The sequence below is a fragment of the Centroberyx gerrardi genome, chromosome 17 (assembly GCF_048128805.1).
Source record: "Centroberyx gerrardi isolate f3 chromosome 17, fCenGer3.hap1.cur.20231027, whole genome shotgun sequence".
Taxonomy (NCBI): Eukaryota; Metazoa; Chordata; class Actinopteri; order Beryciformes; family Berycidae; genus Centroberyx; species Centroberyx gerrardi.
Window position 1 is genome coordinate 21,103,028 of NC_136013.1, and position 18,693 is coordinate 21,121,720.

An 18,693-nucleotide genomic window follows, 5' to 3' on the forward strand; every position below is an offset into this window, starting at 1 on the left:
TTCAAAACATCTAGGCTGGAAACCCAAATATGATGTGTACATTTGTATATTATATTATATTATGTGGGCTGCACAGGCTTTATTTGATTTATACACTCATTTCCTTATGGAGAATATAAGAATGAGAAAACTAGTCCTCATAAAGATTAGGGATATTGATGGAAAATTGTCTAAAGGCCTACAGCCTGGAGCACACATTGATTTATATGTGATTTATTTGAATATAACCAGATTAGACCAAATGAGATCAAGAATGTCTTTTTCAAGGGAGACCTGGCCAAGAAAGCTGCATCATGACAAACATAAAAGTTGCAGACCTACAAATACAACAAAGACAGAATACAGTCCAAGTCAAATAAAAGAACAAAATCACATAAAACAGAGAGCAAAGTCAATTTTTCTATAGAAGCACTCCAAAAGGTCCAGTATTAAACCAGCAGACTCTTGGGCGAAACCTACTTTAAATTTGAGGAGACTGGCACAACATCCTTCATTATCAGAGAACAGTTCTTTCAGCTTTAAATCAGTTAACAGTGAATTCCATGAGGAAAACCACTTGGGTATTTACCATGGCTCTGCCTAAGTGAGTCCAAATTTGATCTTGTAGTTTTTATCATTCTAATGGAGAGCAAAAATCACCAGAAATCTATGTGGAAGCCAAATCTAAAAATCACATCAGGGTATCATTCAGGTCCAGTGTTCCCTCTAAGCTAATAATAATATCCTGTCAGTCATCAGTCATTGCTCTACTTATCCCCAGAAATGTAGTCTATCAATTGAAGTGGGTCTGGAAGATTTGGTAGGAAATCATGTTAGATTCAGGGACTTTGCCAAAGCTCAGGGTTTAGACAACCGACGACCAGTAATTCCAGCCAACTTTTAGGAATATTAGAGAACAAATAGTGAGGAAGCAGAGCAGAATGGCCTTAAACTGTAGATTAAACTCTACCAATGCATGAGTCTGAGATCCAGTGATGAGTGAGCTTTTCAGTCAGTAATAATAAAGCTCAACGCTCCTGATACACAGTGACTAAAGTTCTAGTTCCATTGGAATATAGTAGTGAAGTGGGCTAAGGGAATATTTATGAGAGAGAGAGAGAGAGAGAGAGAGAGAGAGAGAGAGAGAGAGAGAGAGAGAGAGAGAGAGAGAGGTCGCCCCTCTACCTTAGGGATAAAAACAAACCACGCGCACCCCGGACAGTGTAGTCTCTCTCTCTCTCGTGCTCACATCACACCGACACCCGAGCGCGCGCCCCTCTCTCTCCCTCTCTCTCTCTCTCTCTCTCTCTCTCTCTCTCTCTCTCTCTCTCAACCACTTCAAAGCTCTACTTGAAAGTGGGCTCGAGACAAGAGTTGTTGTTCTTTCCGCCTCTCTGGCCGGTGGTGCCGCGCGCCGAGCATCATCATCATCCTCATCATGCCTCGAGGATTCTTAGTGAAGAGGAGCCGGCGCTGCTCGGCGTCATACCGATCACGGAATAATACTACTAATAATGATAACAAAACCGTAATTTATGACAGTAACGACAAGAGCAACACTAATAACGACAACACTGAAGGGACGAGAGCGGAGACGGTAACGCAGGACAACGCGCCGCCGCTCCGCCGGGAGAAGGTGCTGAGCGTTTTCCCGTTTGAACGGCCGGACTTACTGTTCCCGGTGTCCCGCGAGGACTCTGCCGGTGTCAGGGAGGCGTGGAGCCCGCACGTGGAGTCCGCGCTGGAGGCGGAGGCGGACCGGCGCGCGCAGCTACCTGAGAGCGAGGAGCCGGTGACCGAGGTGGATGTTTTGACTCCCGACGGGGATTTCTCCCGCTTCTCCCCCCCTCCTCCTTTCCCTCCTCCTCCGCATCCTCGCGACGTGACTTTAACGGAGTCGTGCAGCCCCGTCAAACCGGTCGGCACGAGACTGCTGGAGCTGCGCGAGGAGGAAGAGAAGCGGCTGCTGTTCCCCGGCCGCTGCCTGACGTCATCCCCGGTGTCGGAGCTACCGGAGCTGCCGTTCCTGCTGAGCTCCGCGCCGACCTCGGTGTCCGCTTCGATCGAGAGGCTCCTCGCGAGCGGCAGCCGCCACCACGCGCCGTCCTACGGCCACGATGAGAAATACGACCCGAATATGGCTCACGTGCACCTGTTCCCGCCACTGACGCTGATGAGCCACGAGCAGCAGCACGCCGTGAGGAAACGCTCGTTCCTGGAGCCGGAGCAGCGCGCGAACAGCAACAGGCACACCAAACCGTCGGCGGGCAGCGCGAGCAAGAAACCCAAAGTGAACCGGAAACTTAACTTCGAGGACGAGGTCACGACCTCGCCGGTTTTGGGTCTGCGGATAAAGAAGGAAAGCCCCGAGCTGAGGAGACACCGGGAGAAGTCGTCTGTTTCTACCGGGAATCAGCCGTTAGGGGAGTTCATCTGCCAGCTCTGCAAGGAGGAGTATCCCGATCCGTTCTCCCTCGCGCAGCACAAGTGCTCCCGGATAGTGCGCGTGGAGTACCGGTGTCCCGAGTGCGACAAAGTCTTCAGCTGTCCCGCCAACCTGGCATCCCACCGCCGCTGGCACAAACCGCGTCCGGTAAATAACCACGCAGGAGAGACTCCGAAAAGCAAGAGCCAGCCGTTAACGGAGGCGCGAGGGCTCCTTCAACACGACAGGCAGCCGGTAGAGATGGAGGGCAAAGAGAACGAGCTGCTGCGCGTGAACACTAATCAGCACCACGGCGTGCTGGACAGCTCCCGCATGAGGCGCGAGCCCTCTCTGCTGCTGCTGCACGGCCGGGCTCGGGACAGTCCTGACGGCGACAGCCTAGCGTCTCCTCACTACGATTCCTCCCCTCACTACCGGAATCCGGTTGAGAGCTGTCTGGACCTGCAGCAGCACGTGAGAGCGGCGGACAGCCCGCCCTCGAGCCTCCTGCTGCTAAACGGCGGCCCGGAGGAGCGCGCGGAGCAGCCGCAGCCGACGTCCCTCCCGCCGCCTCCTCTGCCGTTCGTCCAGTCGTTACCGGAGGAGGAAGTCTACGAGTGCCGGTACTGCGGGAAGAAGTTCCGCCGACAGGCTTACCTGAGGAAGCACCTGGCCGCGCACGAGGTGACAGCGCGAGCCTCTCCGCCCCCGTCACCGTACGGCCAGGCGCGCGAGACACACACACAGAGCCAGGTGTTCCCGTGCCACCTGTGCGGCGCGCGCTTCCCGTCGGTTGAAATCAGGGACAAGCACCGTCTGTGGCACGCGATGAGGGACGAGCTACTGGCGGGAACGTTGGGAGGCGGGCTCAGACCGGAGGTCCTCCACGCGCACAGGGAGGACAACGGCACCGGGGAGTGCGAGCAGCAGCAGCAGCAGATCTTCACGTGCAAACACTGTCCGTCCACGTTCTACAGCTCCCCGGGGCTCACGAGACACATCAACAAGTCTCATCCCACCGAGAACCGGCAGGTGATGCTGCTGCAGATGGCCGTCCGACCGTAACAAACAAACACACACACACACACACACGCACACACACACACACAACTCACGTCTGGACAGTAACTGAGTATTATTATGGAGAACTTATCAGCTGTGGTTAACTGAAAGTGTTTTGTGTTTTATCTTCGCATTGAAGCCTGCATCATGTGCTGCAGTGTGAATACAGCGCTGGAGCCTGTTTGTTCCAGCTGTCCAAAAGCATCAAGTTCAGCAATGCAGTGTGTTACAGGCTGAGGATAAAAGGTTCAGTCTGTAGTCAGTGTGCGTTTCGTTCAAAGGCAAACTCCAATGAAGCATCCTAACATGATATTTTATGGGACGTTTCTCTAATGTTCTCTGATGCTAGCCTACTGAAACTAGTACAATAAAACTACGAAACACTGTCAATGGTTTTGAAACCAGGCAAATATAACATCATCACTAGATTTCTGAAATTTATATCAGCTAAAAACACTATCATTACCACATTTGGGATTGTAATACTACCATAATGTGTAAAACCGTCACACTTTTTAAATAAAAATGGGAAAGGTGAGAGATCCAAGGTGCTGATCCCTAATCAAATTAAAAAACCTAAACTCTACGGGATTATCATGACGGAAATTTTAAACTGGAGCCCGGTCATAATGGTTTATAAAGGTTATTTTTTCCCTATTTTGATTTGAAAGATATTCCACATGAAACCTGGGGGCATACTTGTTGTTTCCCAATAGAATTTGATTTAAAAAAGGGATAGAGTGGGAAGGTAAGATATTGTTTTTTTTATATATGGATGTCTTTATTTGTGTCGATAAGGAGACTGCCACCTCTTTTCAGCTTCTCTCAAATCTTTCCAATAAGCCCAACACTAAAAGAAAATTAGATGATTACAGGAATCAGCTATTTAAATTCATGTTCTATGGATTTGTGAGGCAAAGTAATGTGATTCCACAGATGCTTTGCAGTAATCCAGTGGGTTACATTACTGCAGGGTCCACCATGTGAAGCAGAGCCAGACCATAATCACAAACCTGTAATCGCATTGTGAAAGTGACCTTCCTTACCCCGAGAACTGGAGACAGAATCGATGGCCTAACTCCATTTCCAAAATCATGTCATGTACAGTTAACAGTAAACAATAAAAAACAATAAAAGAACAGTGAATCCGAGGAGAGACAGACCATAATATGCCTTTTTAAAGTAGTTCCTATGGAAACGCAGCCTGCTTGTTCCAGTGTAAATGATGTGCCGGTTGACTTCTCAGCTAGAAAATGTTATTTTCATACAGGAAAAAAAAACTTAATGTTAGTCCTCCTAGTAAAAACTGAATTGTCTTTTTGTCTTTGATGAATAGCAATGATTTATTTGTTGAAATATTTGCTGAAATTAAATTCCTTCATGATTATAAAAATGTAACTGTGGTTCAATGAAGCCTATACTATTTTGATATGTTGAATGTGAAATCTATTCCGAATTATTGTCAATAAACGTTAATACAGTATGATTCATGAGCGGTCCTGCAATACTGTCACCTTGCTCCTGTGGTTTTAAGACTGGCGCACACACACACACACACACACACACACACACACACACACACACACACACACACACACACACACACACACACACACACACACACACAATGACCCAATCAGCCTAGTGGTAAGAATCTTTTTATTGTCAAATTCCATCATCGCACATCCACTCTCTGTGTGTCTGAAATAGCCATTATACATGTATACATACTACAGGTTTGACAGTAATATAGTTCTCGGAGTGTGTGTGTGTGTGTGTGTTGCGGTACAGCTGTTACATGGTCAACACATGCAGTTAGTACTGAACTGGTGTCATGCAGTATGTATAGTCAGTAGTTACATACATCAGCTTCGTCCCAAACTACCCTCTGGACTACAGCCGCACCCGAATCCACCACAGCCTGTAAACTCACAGGATGAATCTACACAGGCACAAGAGATTTGGGCCTCAGATTTGAGTCTTATGCTGCATTCATGTCATATGGGAATAACGGTTGGAATGACTAGGCATTCAAACTCGTTGGAGGCCGTCAAGATGCCGATATATCATTCCCTACTCTTGACTACAGGTGATTCCATGTTGGTGACGTTTTGGAATTCAGGAAATCAGAGAAATTGGGGTCCATCGCAGAGTATTTACCACATGAAACTTGAGGTGAACGGTAGTTTCAAGGAGGAAGCTCTGATCTACCATCTTTCCCATGGGACATGAATGCAGCATCGGGGCTTGAGTTGTCATTGTAAGACTGCAGGGTGACTGGCAGGGCATTTGGGAGATGTGGTGAAGGTTAGGTCACAGGAGTGTGAACAAGTTTGGGATGCAGCCAGGCTGTAGGGAACACTGCAGGTCCTAGGAGGCAGGTGTGGGGGTGGAGGAGTGAGTTTGGGACGTGGCCGGTGAACAGGTTCGGGCTGTCGGAGTGTAAACGGGACGTAGCCGAGTGGGAGAGTTTGGGATGCGGCCGGTGACTGGCAGGTGAGCTGTAGTCTATTTACAGCATGTACAGATCAGTCCCATGGTGCACTGGGGGTAACGGACCAATCGCGTTACAGGAGGAGGGACGCGGCTCATTCCGGGACCAATATGAGACCAGCGCCCCAACCTCAGAGTCCACTCACTTGGTCATTAATAATAAAAACGAACATCAACAACAACAATAATTTAAAGGGACAACTCAAATCTGAAGTGAGCTCAAATATTCAAAACACACACAAAAATAATAACATGAATTCGACCTCATTATACAATGCATTTTTAAAAGATAACCATTTCAACCCGAAAGTGGGGTCAAAACAAAACATTTGCCGCTTTACAATCCCTTTCCTCTCTACAGAGAAGCTATGGCTGACAGAAAAATCACAAAAAAAACAGCAAAGTGTAACAGAAAATACAGTTGTGGAATACAGTGAGTTCAAGCCATGAAGCATCATGATGAACCTTGATAACACAAAGCAGATCTGGGCAAGGTCATTTTTGTTCAATTATGCTTCCATTATTAGGGATGTAATCAGGAGATAATGGAGAGATCATTGAAAACTAATGGAAGAGGTAAATCCAGTACACCTGAAGTCTTTCAGCCGTCTGAAACTATTTGAAATCTAGTCGAGTTTTAGTAGCCGGAGCGATGTTTTGGTTTGAGAGGCGTACCGACGGAGCGCTGGAATGAGAGCGTAAAGCTTGTGAATGCATGAAGATCCTAGGTGTGGTGTGTGTGTGTGATGTGTTAAAGCATAAGTGAGCGGTCTGGATTCAGATGCATACGGATCCCCTCCACCCAGAACTGGAGGGGACGAGTCTAAAGATCAGAACGGATACAAAATTATATTCACAACCATCTCTCTCTCTCTCTCTTCCCCTGCTCTTTGGCCTTAGAAAACACATCTTTCTCTCTTATGTACACTATTTCTGTTTCTCCCTCCTTCCCTCTTTTCACCCCCCATGATGATGAAGATGATGAAGATGAATGACCAATAACAGTCTGCCTCTCAAACTGCCTCTGGGCCTCATTTTCAGTGAAAAACGCTGAAACGTCAGGCTGAAACGTCTTATAACCAACTAGGCTTTAAAGAAATGACACTTTCTATTTTCGGGGATGTCTTATCTTGAAAGATCACAGCCCCGCAGCTGCAGTGACGTTAAGTGCATAAATTAAAAATGCTTCACGCCCGAGTGAGTTAGCCTGTTCGCTGATAAATGAAGCCCAGTCTCACACATAAATCGACAAGATCACAGATGATAATCCAACATCATAACTTTTTCTCAGATTATCCCTCATCTCCGGAATTTGGCCATAATTTGCGCATAATTAGAAGGAGTCTGTAGGAGTGTTCGATCTACAATAAGATCGTCTTTAAAGTCTTAATGAAGCGCTAACTGTTTACGAACGGGGAAGCGACGAAGCAGAAAATCTTGTAGTGTTAACCCATCTTTAGCGGACGCGGTCTGAGGTGAAACCATGGTTTGGTTTTGGCAGCTATTCTCACGTTAAGAGTATATATACACGACAAGCCTCCTCGCACTGTACACATTCAATATAGATATTCATATACCTACTATATATATATATATATTTATACTCATACATATATAGATATACACAATATATCTACGCAGAAGAACAAAGAAAGGAAAGCTGTGGTTCTGTTGCGTCAGATAACAGACTGATGCCGAGCTAAAAAATACAGCGACATTCTTGTTCGGGTCGAAACGCATTTTACAGTCAATTTAAAAATAAACAAAAAAAGAAATATTAGATTCAACTTGAGGGAAATATAATAAACGGTAGTGAACATATTCAGGAACAGTGCTTTTCCACATTTTACAGCGTGAAAAAAAACAAAAAGAGCAAACTAAACTCTTCGTGTAACAAGTGCTTGCTTTTTGATCGGTTCATCTCTCTTTCTTCTCCTTTAAGGAAAGAGGCATAATCCCTCCATCGTTCCCATAACACTGCTCTTCATACAGGGAGGGGGGGGGGGGTCAAGTCACTTTCGATCCAGTCAAGCTCGGGACGTGGCTTTGCTTCTGGATTCAAACGCAGAAAATATTTTGGCATGAGAAGGCTGCGTCCAACCTCTTCGGCAGTAACTAAAAAGTGTTCTATTGTTAGCAAATGAATGCGTTTCTATTTACATTGTGAACGGATTGAATTGGAAGTGACCCCAACCCTTCTCTCTAGAGGCCTAATGCTGCACAGAGGACAGAAATAGACAAAATAGACGTTTATCAGGCTTGCTTTCTCCATGCAACACTAGAGGTGCCGTCGCTCTGTCTCTTTTTATATCAAAACTCAGGTTTCTGCCTGTAGACGCACAGACGGACTATAGTACAAATATACAGGTTCCTCATAGACACTTTGAGGACCAACACGACACAGCTAGACTGAGTACGCGGTCTAGTTTAGTAGTTTTTCACTCTGTTTTATCCGCAGGTTCATCTTCTTCAATGTCCTTTCGACAGATGCAGCCAAGTAAAAAGCACAGCACAGTCAGGTAGAACAGTCCAGCATTTGGCAGTACTGGATACACACCGGTTTCTGTGCGATTTCTATCATGGCACAGACCAGTATGCTCTAATACTGCACCGATCAGCATGCTGCAGAACTGGTTTGAACTGGTTTCTATGCTGTTTTGTGAAGAAGGCTGAGGCATGATGCAGCAATTGTGAGCGATTTCGATATAAAAAGTACAGTATAGTAAAGTCCAGCATGGAACAGTATGGAGTAGATAGAACAGACTAGTATGTGTGCTTGTGTGTGTGTACAATTGTGCGTCAAAGCGGTTTCTGTACAGTAAAAGGCCAGCGTCCAATCAGAACGGCAGCATGCTGGAGGACACGGGATGAGCCGGGTGGGGGGGTGGGGGAGTCAAATCCTATTGGCTTAGCTCTTCAGGAAGTCCACTGCAAGTAAAGTCTTATTGGCTAACTTAACCAGAGACATATAGGGAGGAAAAGTGACACATGGTGCCGCTGAAGGTTACGTTCATTCCTGAGAAAATCCTCAATCACTTTCATGACTAATTAACTGTATGAACTTCACCAGAACAGTTCATTTTGAATAGAGGTTATTAATTACAACTGATTACAACTATTTTCATATGGAAATGCTCTCTGTGATTTACTTCTGTTATATAATTTTATGCCAAATTCCCTCAAGAAGTCACGTCTTTCTCTCTGAACTTTGAACGCAACCGACAGAGCGCCGCATGACGACTCCCTCTCCTGATAGGCTGATATGGCCAGGAGGTGACCTACTATTGGCTAATGTGAACCAGGAAGCAAGTGGTCGGCCAGTCCAAGGTTTAAGTCGTGTCTCGTTGGCTAACGTGAGAGGGACGTCAGGTTTTGTTGGCTGATGCGATATGAGGGCCAGTCCTCACTGGGTCGACGAGAGCCTGGGCGGCTCAGGTCTTATTGGCCGATCCGGAGGAGCGCCGCAGCTTCATGGACATGCGGCTCTTGCTAGTCCGAGGAGACATGGGGGACGCCGAGTCGCTCCCGGCCTCCCCAAGTGCCGGACTTTCTCCCCGAAGGATCTCTAGGCAGGAGCCTGGGGAAAAGGAGGAGGGGAGGAGAGGAGAGGGGAGGGGTGAGAGGAGGGAGCGAGTGAAGGGGATGGAGGGATGAGGGAGGGAGAGGGGAGGAGGGACATTAGAGGAGAAAAGGATGAAGGGACAACAGAAATGTTACAGCTGCCCCCCCATGCTGTCCCGCTACGGACAGCCAGCCAGCCAGCCAGATAGACTCCACAGACTCCTACAGGGACACAGACAGGACAGACATACAGACAGACTCACACAGACAGACGGGACAACAAATAGACAGACAGCTAGAAAGACCGGCAGACAGACAAGCTCTAGCGTATTCTACATTTGGTTCATTACAGTTCCCTACAAACCACTAGTCTAGTCTCTTTGGGTACTGATGCTTTTAGACTTGTCCAGATTTGAGTGGTAAAAATCAAACATGTTTGAAATAATGGTGATGGCCCCGAATGGATCGGGATGCATGAGATTAAAGTCCTGAACCTTATCGCACTACAAGATCATTTGTACGACGACACAAACTAGCACCAACTCTGGTCTTGAAAATCAGTTGTGATTCCAAATGGCAGCTAGAATTGGCCTAAACTGAGAAGGAAGCAAAAGAGAAGTCTACATTAGCTAAAAGTGAGGCAAGAACTGGGAATAATAAAGTACATTTTATTTTATTTAACTTGTCTATTTTAATCATACAATTTGCATCCATTTTCTTAACAGTAGCTGCCGTGTGTGTACACAGGACACACTATTTGATACAATTTAACACAATGCAATGTACAATAATACTGTTAGAAGTGAATGGTGGCGGGGGGGCAGACATGCCTCATTCAGTGCAGGTCAACATGTGAAGCTATGTTTTGGTTTCTAGCACTGTATGGTTGGGTTTACATCCCCATTATAATGAACCAGAAACCCAGAGAGCATCAGGATTTGAACATAGAGTGCATTTTGTTCATCTAAGATCAACTGGAGCAATATAAAATCGGTTTGAAATAGAGATTTAGGGGGAAATTCAAAGGCAAAACAGAACATAAGACTAGAGAAGGCTAGAGAAGGAACATAAGACTAGAGACGACTAGAGAAGGAACATAAGACTAGAGAAGACTAGAGAAGGAACATAAGACTAGAGAAGGAACAGAAGACTAGAGACGACTAGAGAAGGAACATAAGACTAGAGAAGACTAGAGAAGGAACATAAGACTAGAGAAGCAACATAAGACTAGAGAAGACTAGAGAAGGAACATAAGACTAGAGAAGCAACATAAGACTAGAGAAGACTAGAGAAGGAACATAAGACTAGAGAAGGAACAGAAGACTAGAGAAGGAACATAAGACTAGAGAAGACTAGAGAAGGAACATAAGACTAGAGAAGACTAGAGAAGGAACATAAGACTAGAGAAGCAACATAAGACTAGAGAAGGAACATAAGACTATAGAAGACTAGAGAAGGAACAGAAGACTAGAGAAGGAACATAAGACTAGAGAAGGAACATAAGACTAGAGAAGACTAGAGAAGGAACATAAGACTAGAGAAGACTAGAGAAGGAACATTAGACTAGAGAAGGAACATTAGACTAGAGAAGGAACATTAAGACTAGATAAGACTAGAGAAGGAACATAAGACTAGAGAAGGAACATTAGACTAGAGAAGACTAGAGAAGGAACATTAAGACTAGAGAAGACTAGAGAAGGAACATTAGACTAGAGAAGGAACATAAGACTAGAGAAGACTAGAGAAGGAACATTAAGACTAGAGAAGACTAGAGAAGGAACATAAGACTAGAGAAGGAACATTAGACTAGAGAAGGAACATTAAGACTAGAGAAGACTAGAGAAGGAACATTAGACTAGAGAAGGAACATAAGACTAGAGAAGGAACAGAAGACTAGAGAAGGAACAGAAGACTAGAGAAGACTAGAGAAGGAACATAAGACTAGAGAAGGAACATTAGACTAGAGAAGGAACATTAAGACTAGAGAAGACTAGAGAAGGAACATTAGACTAGAGAAGGAACATAAGACTAGAGAAGGAACAGAAGACTAGAGAAGGAACAGAAGACTAGAGAAGACTAGAGAAGGAACATAAGACTAGAGAAAGAACATAAGACTAGAGAAGGAACATTAAGACTAGAGAAGCAACATAAGACTAGAGAAGACTAGAGAAGGAACATAAGACTAGAGAAGCAACATAAGACTAGAGAAGACTAGAGAAGGAACATAAGACTAGAGAAGACTAGAGAAGGAACATAAGACTAGAGAAGACTAGAGAAGGAACATAAGACTAGAGAAGCAACATAAGACTAGAGAAGACTAGAGAAGGAACATAAGACTAGAGAAGACTAGAGAAGGAACATAAGACTAGAGAAGGAACATAAGACTAGAGAAGACTAGAGAAGGAACATTAGACTAGAGAAGGAACATTAAGACTAGAGAAGACTAGAGAAGGAAAATTAGACTAGAGAAGGAACATAAGACTAGAGAAGGAACAGAAGACTAGAGAAGGAACAGAAGACTAGAGAAGACTAGAGAAGGAACATAAGACTAGAGAAGGAACATAAGACTAGAGAAGCAACATAAGACTAGAGAAGACTAGAGAAGGAACATAAGACTAGAGAAGACTAGAGAAGGAACATAAGACTAGAGAAGACTAGAGAAGGAACATAAGACTAGAGAAGACTAGAGAAGGAACATAAGACTAGAGAAGACTAGAGAAGGAACATAAGACTAGAGAAGACTAGAGAAGGAACATAAGACTAGAGAAGACTAGAGAAGGAACATAAGACTAGAGAAGGAACATAAGACTAGAGAAGACTAGAGAAGGAACATTAGACTAGAGAAGGAACATTAAGACTAGAGAAGACTAGAGAAGGAACATTAGACTAGAGAAGGAACATTAAGACTAGAGAAGACTAGAGAAGGAACATTAGACTAGAGAAGGAACATTAAGACTAGAGAAGACTAGAGAAGGAACATTAGACTAGAGAAGGAACATTAAGACTAGAGAAGGAACATTAGACTAGAGAAGGAAAAACTGGGCTGATTGAAAGTATGATGGGAAAAGGGACTAAACGGACTTTCTAGCTTTAGAGCATACCATTCACAGCTAGCATGAAAGACCTTCCGCTTCAGACCCTTCCCCTTCACCCTGAGCAGGTTAAAGCTGTCTAGTGGTTTAGGAACCATCAGATACATAACACTACTGTCCTCTGGAGAGAGGAGGAGAGGAGAGGAGAGGATGAGAGGAGACGAGAAGAGGAAGGACAGGTAAGGTCAAAACACCAGAAAGGGAGAGAGGAGACATAAAAATAGGGAGGAAAAGGAAGGAGAGGAAAATAAAGAGGAAAGGAAGAAGAAAAGGAAAAAAAAGAGAAAACTGAATAAAAATAGAGAGCAGTTGTCAAACAGGAAAAGAGAGAAACAGCTGAACAGACATTCAACAGACAGAATGGCAAGACATGAGACACAAACACACTCATAAACATACAAACACAACATATACACATAAATAATGCTATAGAACATATTCTAACTTCATCATGCTGAAAGCCATTTACCAAACATGTCAATGAAAAAACAAGTGGTTATTTAATTCAAATGTAACCAATACATGTGTGTATCTGCATGGGTCTACATCCAGGTATGCTTACTCATATTTTTCGTATGTCAGTGTGTATGTGTGAGAGTGTGTGTGTGTGTGTGTGTGTGTGTGTGTGTGTGTGTGTGTGTGGTGCTACGGTGCTAGACCATGCCAAAACCAGGAAGAGAGAGAGAGGAGCAGACAAAAGGTTAGAGGTCAAAGCTTCACCAGGTCAACGTGACATCGCTGGTGAACGGAACAAACATGGAAACGGTTAAACGTGTGAACAGAGAGAGGAGAAAAGTCACATTCTTAGAAAAAAGGATGTCTCACTTTCTACATGTCGGTGAGTGTAGTTTAGGACAGCACAGACCTGGTGGCGGGGATCGGAATTCACACTGGCTGCTACCTCACTGCTGGTTATTTCTTTCTTTATTTTACATGGAAGTCCAACTGAGATGCTGAATCTCCCTGAGTCCTGGTCCAGAAAGCAGCATGAAGACAAACCTAAAAGTTGCAGCCAAAAACACGTCTGCTTCTTCAACATCTTCCTCAGCATCAGGCTACATGCTGTTTCCAGGCTGACAGCTCATCAAGATGATTGACAGGTTTTGGGGGCGGGACCTTGACCAGCTGCCTTCAGGTGAAAAGTTGCGTATTGTAGCTTTAAAAATGACTTTGGCTGAGAATTTCGGAGCCCAAAAGGTGAGTTTCATGCCCTGCTTGTGTTTCTGTTCAGCATCGGTGTGTTTTATGTGTGACTAGCAATGAGTGTTACATACTAAAACATGATGTGTGTTGCACCAGCTACACTGATGGATGTGCTGAAACTGACACATCCTTTTAGACAGTAAGAGACTGTTATCAACACATGCAGACCTGCTATGCTCGCTGAAAACAGAGAGGAAGGAGAGAGAGCAACAAGAGAGGGAGGAGGAATCACAGGAGAGGACAGGTTAGGTTGGAACGTCGTTAGGAGGAGCCAATCAGAACGGGGCATGTCAGTCATGTGACCAGGCTTACCTTTTAGCTATAGGCAAGTGAGACATTACGATCTAAAGAAGGGGGAGAACAAAAGGAGAAAAAAAGAAAGACAAAACGAAAAGAAAACAACATAAAACAAAACAAAACAAAAAAAAAAATCAAAATGAAAATAAATGAATAAAATGTGTGACATGAAAAAAGAAAATAAAAGAAAGAGAGAAGAATGCTTGATCATTGTGCTGTTAAGGGAGGGGAACCTGTGAGTTAATAAAGGGAGAGAGAGAGAGAGAGAGAGAGAGAGAGAGAGAGAGAGAGAGAGAGAGAGAGAGAGAGAGAGAGAGAGAGAGAGAGAGAGAGAGAGAGAGAGAGAGAGAGAGAGAGAGAGAGAGAGAGAGAGAGAGTAATCTGAGCAGGATTGATTTCAGAGCACAGGATTATTATGTTCTCCAGACCAGGTCAAAAACAGTCTGAATCCATTTTGAATTACTTGAACATGAGGAGCGCTTGTTTTATCCTACCTTGCTCTCAATGTGAGGCTGGTTAAATTCCAAGATAAATCAAGTGTACCTCATGCAGTTCAAATTAGGGTTAGACTGATATATTGGGCCTTTTTACACACCATACTACACTGGTTGTCTATAGGAAGCCCTTAAACTGAATTGATTGGAATATGACAATGGAGAGTTTTAGTGTCTAATGGTTTCAGATAAGAGGCTTTCCCACTCGGACAAGAGTAAAATTGTAGGGAAATGCTGAATATGTGCACTTTTTACAACATTTTTGGTATGAAAAATGTAAAGATATTGAATATCAACACAAAATGTTGACTTTCAGCAGCCTCAATTCAACAATATTATCAGTATTGGTCCTCAAAACCCATGTCAGTCGAACCCGAGTTCAAATATTCAAAAGCTTATTCAAATATATTTCTTGATCAGGTCTGAACTTTCAGCCAGATAAGCCTCCAAATGACCAGGTAATATTTATTGAATATGTAGAAAATATTATTTGGTTATCTGGGTAATCCTGTGTTCTGAAATGGCCTTTGGGGCTGAACAACGCACCAGCCAACCACTACAAACCAGTTTACTATTATTATTTATTTATTAAAAAAAAATTAAAAAAAATATTCTGGGTTTCGCTGGATGTTATTCAGCCTCAAAGCAGGGTGATTATTATTTGTATTGTTATTATTTCTGACACAGTAGCTGGTGAGAAGGGGGGCAGTCGTCCAAGTACAATAACAGTACACACACCTTGAGACAGTAACACACACAGTTGCACTTCTGCATAACCTTAAAATCAGGTCACAGTATCCTTATAACCTGTAACATTAATACACTGACATGTGACTAATACAGGCCTAAGCCATACATTTGTCTATAACCTCTACATGGATATCATTATATCATTTTAAATTAGGCTTAAACAGGCACATTATAGGCAAAAAATGATCAGTATCCCTCTAATAAAGTGACATGCTTAATGTGCGAGTCATACATTAGAATATAACTCCCATGTGTATGTCTGGCAGCTCTAAGGCTGATCAGATGTCAGTTAGTTCCTCAGAGACACTCTGGAGAGAGAAGAAGGACTGGCTGAGCGGAGCCTTGGATATACAACAGAACTCATCAGATATAAGGCTCTGGATTGGACTGTGAGTTGCTAGTGTGTGTGGCTGCTCTGTAGTTGGAAAGACAGACAAATAAACAGAGAGAGAGAGAGAGAGAGAGAGAGAGAGAGAGAGGCTGGACGGTTGGTAGTTTAAAAGCTAGCAGGCAGGACCTTCCTTATGTGCTTGACTGTATTTAAAGGGGGAACAAAACTACCCAAAAAACACAGGAATAAAATATGTACAATTTATTTAGGTGGGACTTTCTCTTCAACAACTCATTTGCAACTAATATATGAATGGGAAAATCCGGAAAGACACACACAATTGGATGATTGGATGTTTCGGGGAGCGAGGGGGCGGGTCTTACCTGAGTCAGAGGGCAGGTGTGTGCAGGGGGCGGGGCTGTAGACACGAGCGGCGTAATCCTCAAAGGTGGTTGGCTCCTGGTGGTGCTGGACGATGGTTTCTAAGTAACGGGCTCGCTCCTCATAGCTGAGGTCAAAGGTCAAGGCCAAACACAATAAAAGCACACATACCAATAGGAAAAAAAAGAATCTGAATAGGATGTAAGATTGTGATAAAATCTAGTCAAAATGTTACGCATCTTAAAAATATAGTCAACAATGGACATCAATGAAACAGAATAGAATACAATAGAACAGAACAGAATAGAACATAGACAAAAACAGAACAGAACAGAATGAAACAGAGTAGAATAAAACAATAGAATAGAACAGGATGGAACCAAACAAAAACAGAATGAAATAGAATAGAATATAATAGAATAGAATAGAATAAAATAAAATAAAAGGAGGAACAGAAGAGAACAGAACAAAATAAACAGAAGAGAATGAAATGATGAATGAATGAAAAGAATAACACTGAACAGAAAAGAATAAAACAAAACACATCCGAATAGAATCGGACAGACTAGAATAAAACTCAATAGAACTAGACAGAAAAGAACATAATAGAACAGAAAACACCAATAAGAGAATAAAGCAGAATAGAGGAGAAAAGAACAGAAGAGCATGCTTGTGTGTTATATGGATTATGCAAAGACAATAAAACGGTATCCAACGAGGCCGTTATCTACATTTTTCAGATCAAGAGACACTGGACGACTGGATCTGATGAGAAAACAAAGATGGCAGAAAAAACACTTAAAATTCAGGAGAGACAGAGGAGTAAATGGAGACCAGGACTTCAACTGTCCATCTATTAGAGATAACCTTGTTGATAGAATGACATTTCACCCTCCTAGTCATATATCTAGCCATAATGACAACCATATGCAACCATTACAGTCTCCTGGACGCACACACACACACACAACCCATGTCCCATCATCTCCCAAAAGTATTACCATTCTCTCAATGAGCTCCAATAACACAGGATTCCAAATGAGAGCTGGGTGTGTGTGTGTGTGTTTTATGTGTGTTTAGCGCTCTGTTTGATAGGGTTAGGGCCAAGAAATGGTTATGAATAAGCACTTTGCGTGTGTGTCTGTTTGACTGTGTGATGGGATTAGGCCAATGAATCTTCAGAATGAGCGCGGTGTGTTTGCGCAGTACCTCTGCGTGTGCGTGCGTGTGTGTGTGTGTGTGTGTGTGTGTGTGTGTGTCTGTACGCGTGTTGTGAATGGGTTAGCCATCTGTAATAGCGTCCATGGGTTTTCTATTGGGTTAGAGAGCCGGTCTATGGGCCTCAGAAGGAGCAGATTCAGGTCTAATGGTAACTGATCCGGTTAGAGACAATGATAATAACAACAATATGGCTCCTTTAACGTGGAGGGACAGACTGCGCTGGCAGGGGGGGGGGCGGGAGGAGAGGGAGGGCAGAAAGAGATATAGTGGGATGGAGGGAGGGGGAGGAAGAACCTTGTATAAACTTTAACACCGACACCATTTGCCAAGCAATGTTTTGCTGAAATCTACCACTCTAGCTGACAGATAAAGGTGAATATTAAGGTGATTAAAGTAGATTTATTGTATACATTGATCAATACTACACTGGTTGTCTATGGGAAACCCTTAACCTGAACTTATTCTAATGAGACGTTTCGATTTCAGTGGAGAGTTTTAGTGTCCCATGATGGTCTAAATGCTGTTTCAGAGGCTTTTACACCCTGATAAGAAGAAAACTGTGGGGGAAACATTTAATACTTATACATTTTTTGGAATATTTGTCATGAAAACGGTCCAATTGAAAGACACTGAACACATATCAGCTATTGGCAGCTTCCAATCCAAAAATATCAGTATCCGTCTTCAAAAATCCATATCGATCAAACCCGATCTTAAAGTATGCTCCTCGCAATTTGTGTCACACAAAAAAAATACACTTTCAATAAACTGGCGTGATTTGACTTCGATTTGACAAAGGGAAGGAAATGAGGGGAAAAAAGTGAGAGAGGGAATGGAGGATAGAGGTGAAAAGAGAGTAAGACACTGAGGGAGGAAGAGAAGGGGTGATTCGTGAAGAGGAGGAGGAAGGGTGAGAATCCTGCAGCGAGCCACAGGGAAAGAAAAAGAAAGAGAGAGAAGAGGGCAGTGGGCGAGACAGGGAGATAGATATTTTGGTAACAGCACTATGTGGTGTGGTGTGTGTGTGTGTGTGTGTGCGTCTCCTAGAGAGAGCTGAGAGAAGAACAACAGTCACACACAGCGTCGAGCCGGTGTCTCTCACACCGAGTGTGTGTGTGTGATCTCACCATTTGCCTTTTCCTGCTTCCTGCTCCCCTGCATCTCACTTCCTCCTTGTTGACTCAACCGGCTGTGAGTGTTGAGTGAATGTGTGTGTGTGTGTGTGTGTGCGGGTGTGTGTGTGTGTGTGTGAGAGTGTGGATATAACGCAATTATCAGCAAGAAGCGAAGCACCCGTATACCCCAGTGAACGACACCTGATGTTGTTTTTATGATGTTTTAATGTCCTGTGGATGTGAGGAAGCAACTGCGATTGTGCTTCCAAGAACATTAAATATGATATCT

The 18,693-nt window shown here is 43.8% G+C and overlaps 2 protein-coding genes across 2 annotated transcripts in view; one reads left to right on the forward strand and one right to left on the reverse strand.

Annotated features, from left to right (window-relative positions):
• Positions 1–1,417: 1,417 nt before the first annotated feature.
• On the forward strand, positions 1,418–3,469 carry insm2 (insulinoma-associated 2). Its single transcript, XM_071918983.1, has 2 exons — positions 1,418–1,576; positions 1,613–3,469. The coding sequence occupies exons 1-2, from the start codon at positions 1,418–1,420 to the stop codon at positions 3,467–3,469; spliced, it is 2,016 nt and encodes a 671-aa protein (XP_071775084.1).
• A 1,639-nt stretch (positions 3,470–5,108) lies between these two features.
• Positions 5,109–18,693, reverse strand: part of ralgapa1 (Ral GTPase activating protein catalytic subunit alpha 1) — a 76,392-nt gene continuing 62,807 nt past the window's right edge. The window contains exons 44-45 of the mRNA XM_078289359.1: positions 16,071–16,195; positions 5,109–9,536 (exon numbers count right to left, since the gene is read on the reverse strand). Coding sequence (XP_078145485.1) covers positions 9,391–9,536; positions 16,071–16,195 — 271 coding nt within the window. The 3' untranslated portion in view covers positions 5,109–9,390. The remainder of the gene's footprint in view (positions 9,537–16,070; positions 16,196–18,693) is intronic.

Excerpts from the sequence above, each read along its gene's own strand:
- insm2 (XM_071918983.1), top strand. The coding sequence starts at position 1,418 with ATGCCTCGAGGATTCTTAGTGAAGAGGAGCCGGCGCTGCTCGGCGTCA. Across the intron at positions 1,577-1,612 it reads AAGGGACGAGAGCGGAGACG|AAGGTGCTGAGCGTTTTCCC; the intron begins GTAACGCAGGAC and ends CTCCGCCGGGAG.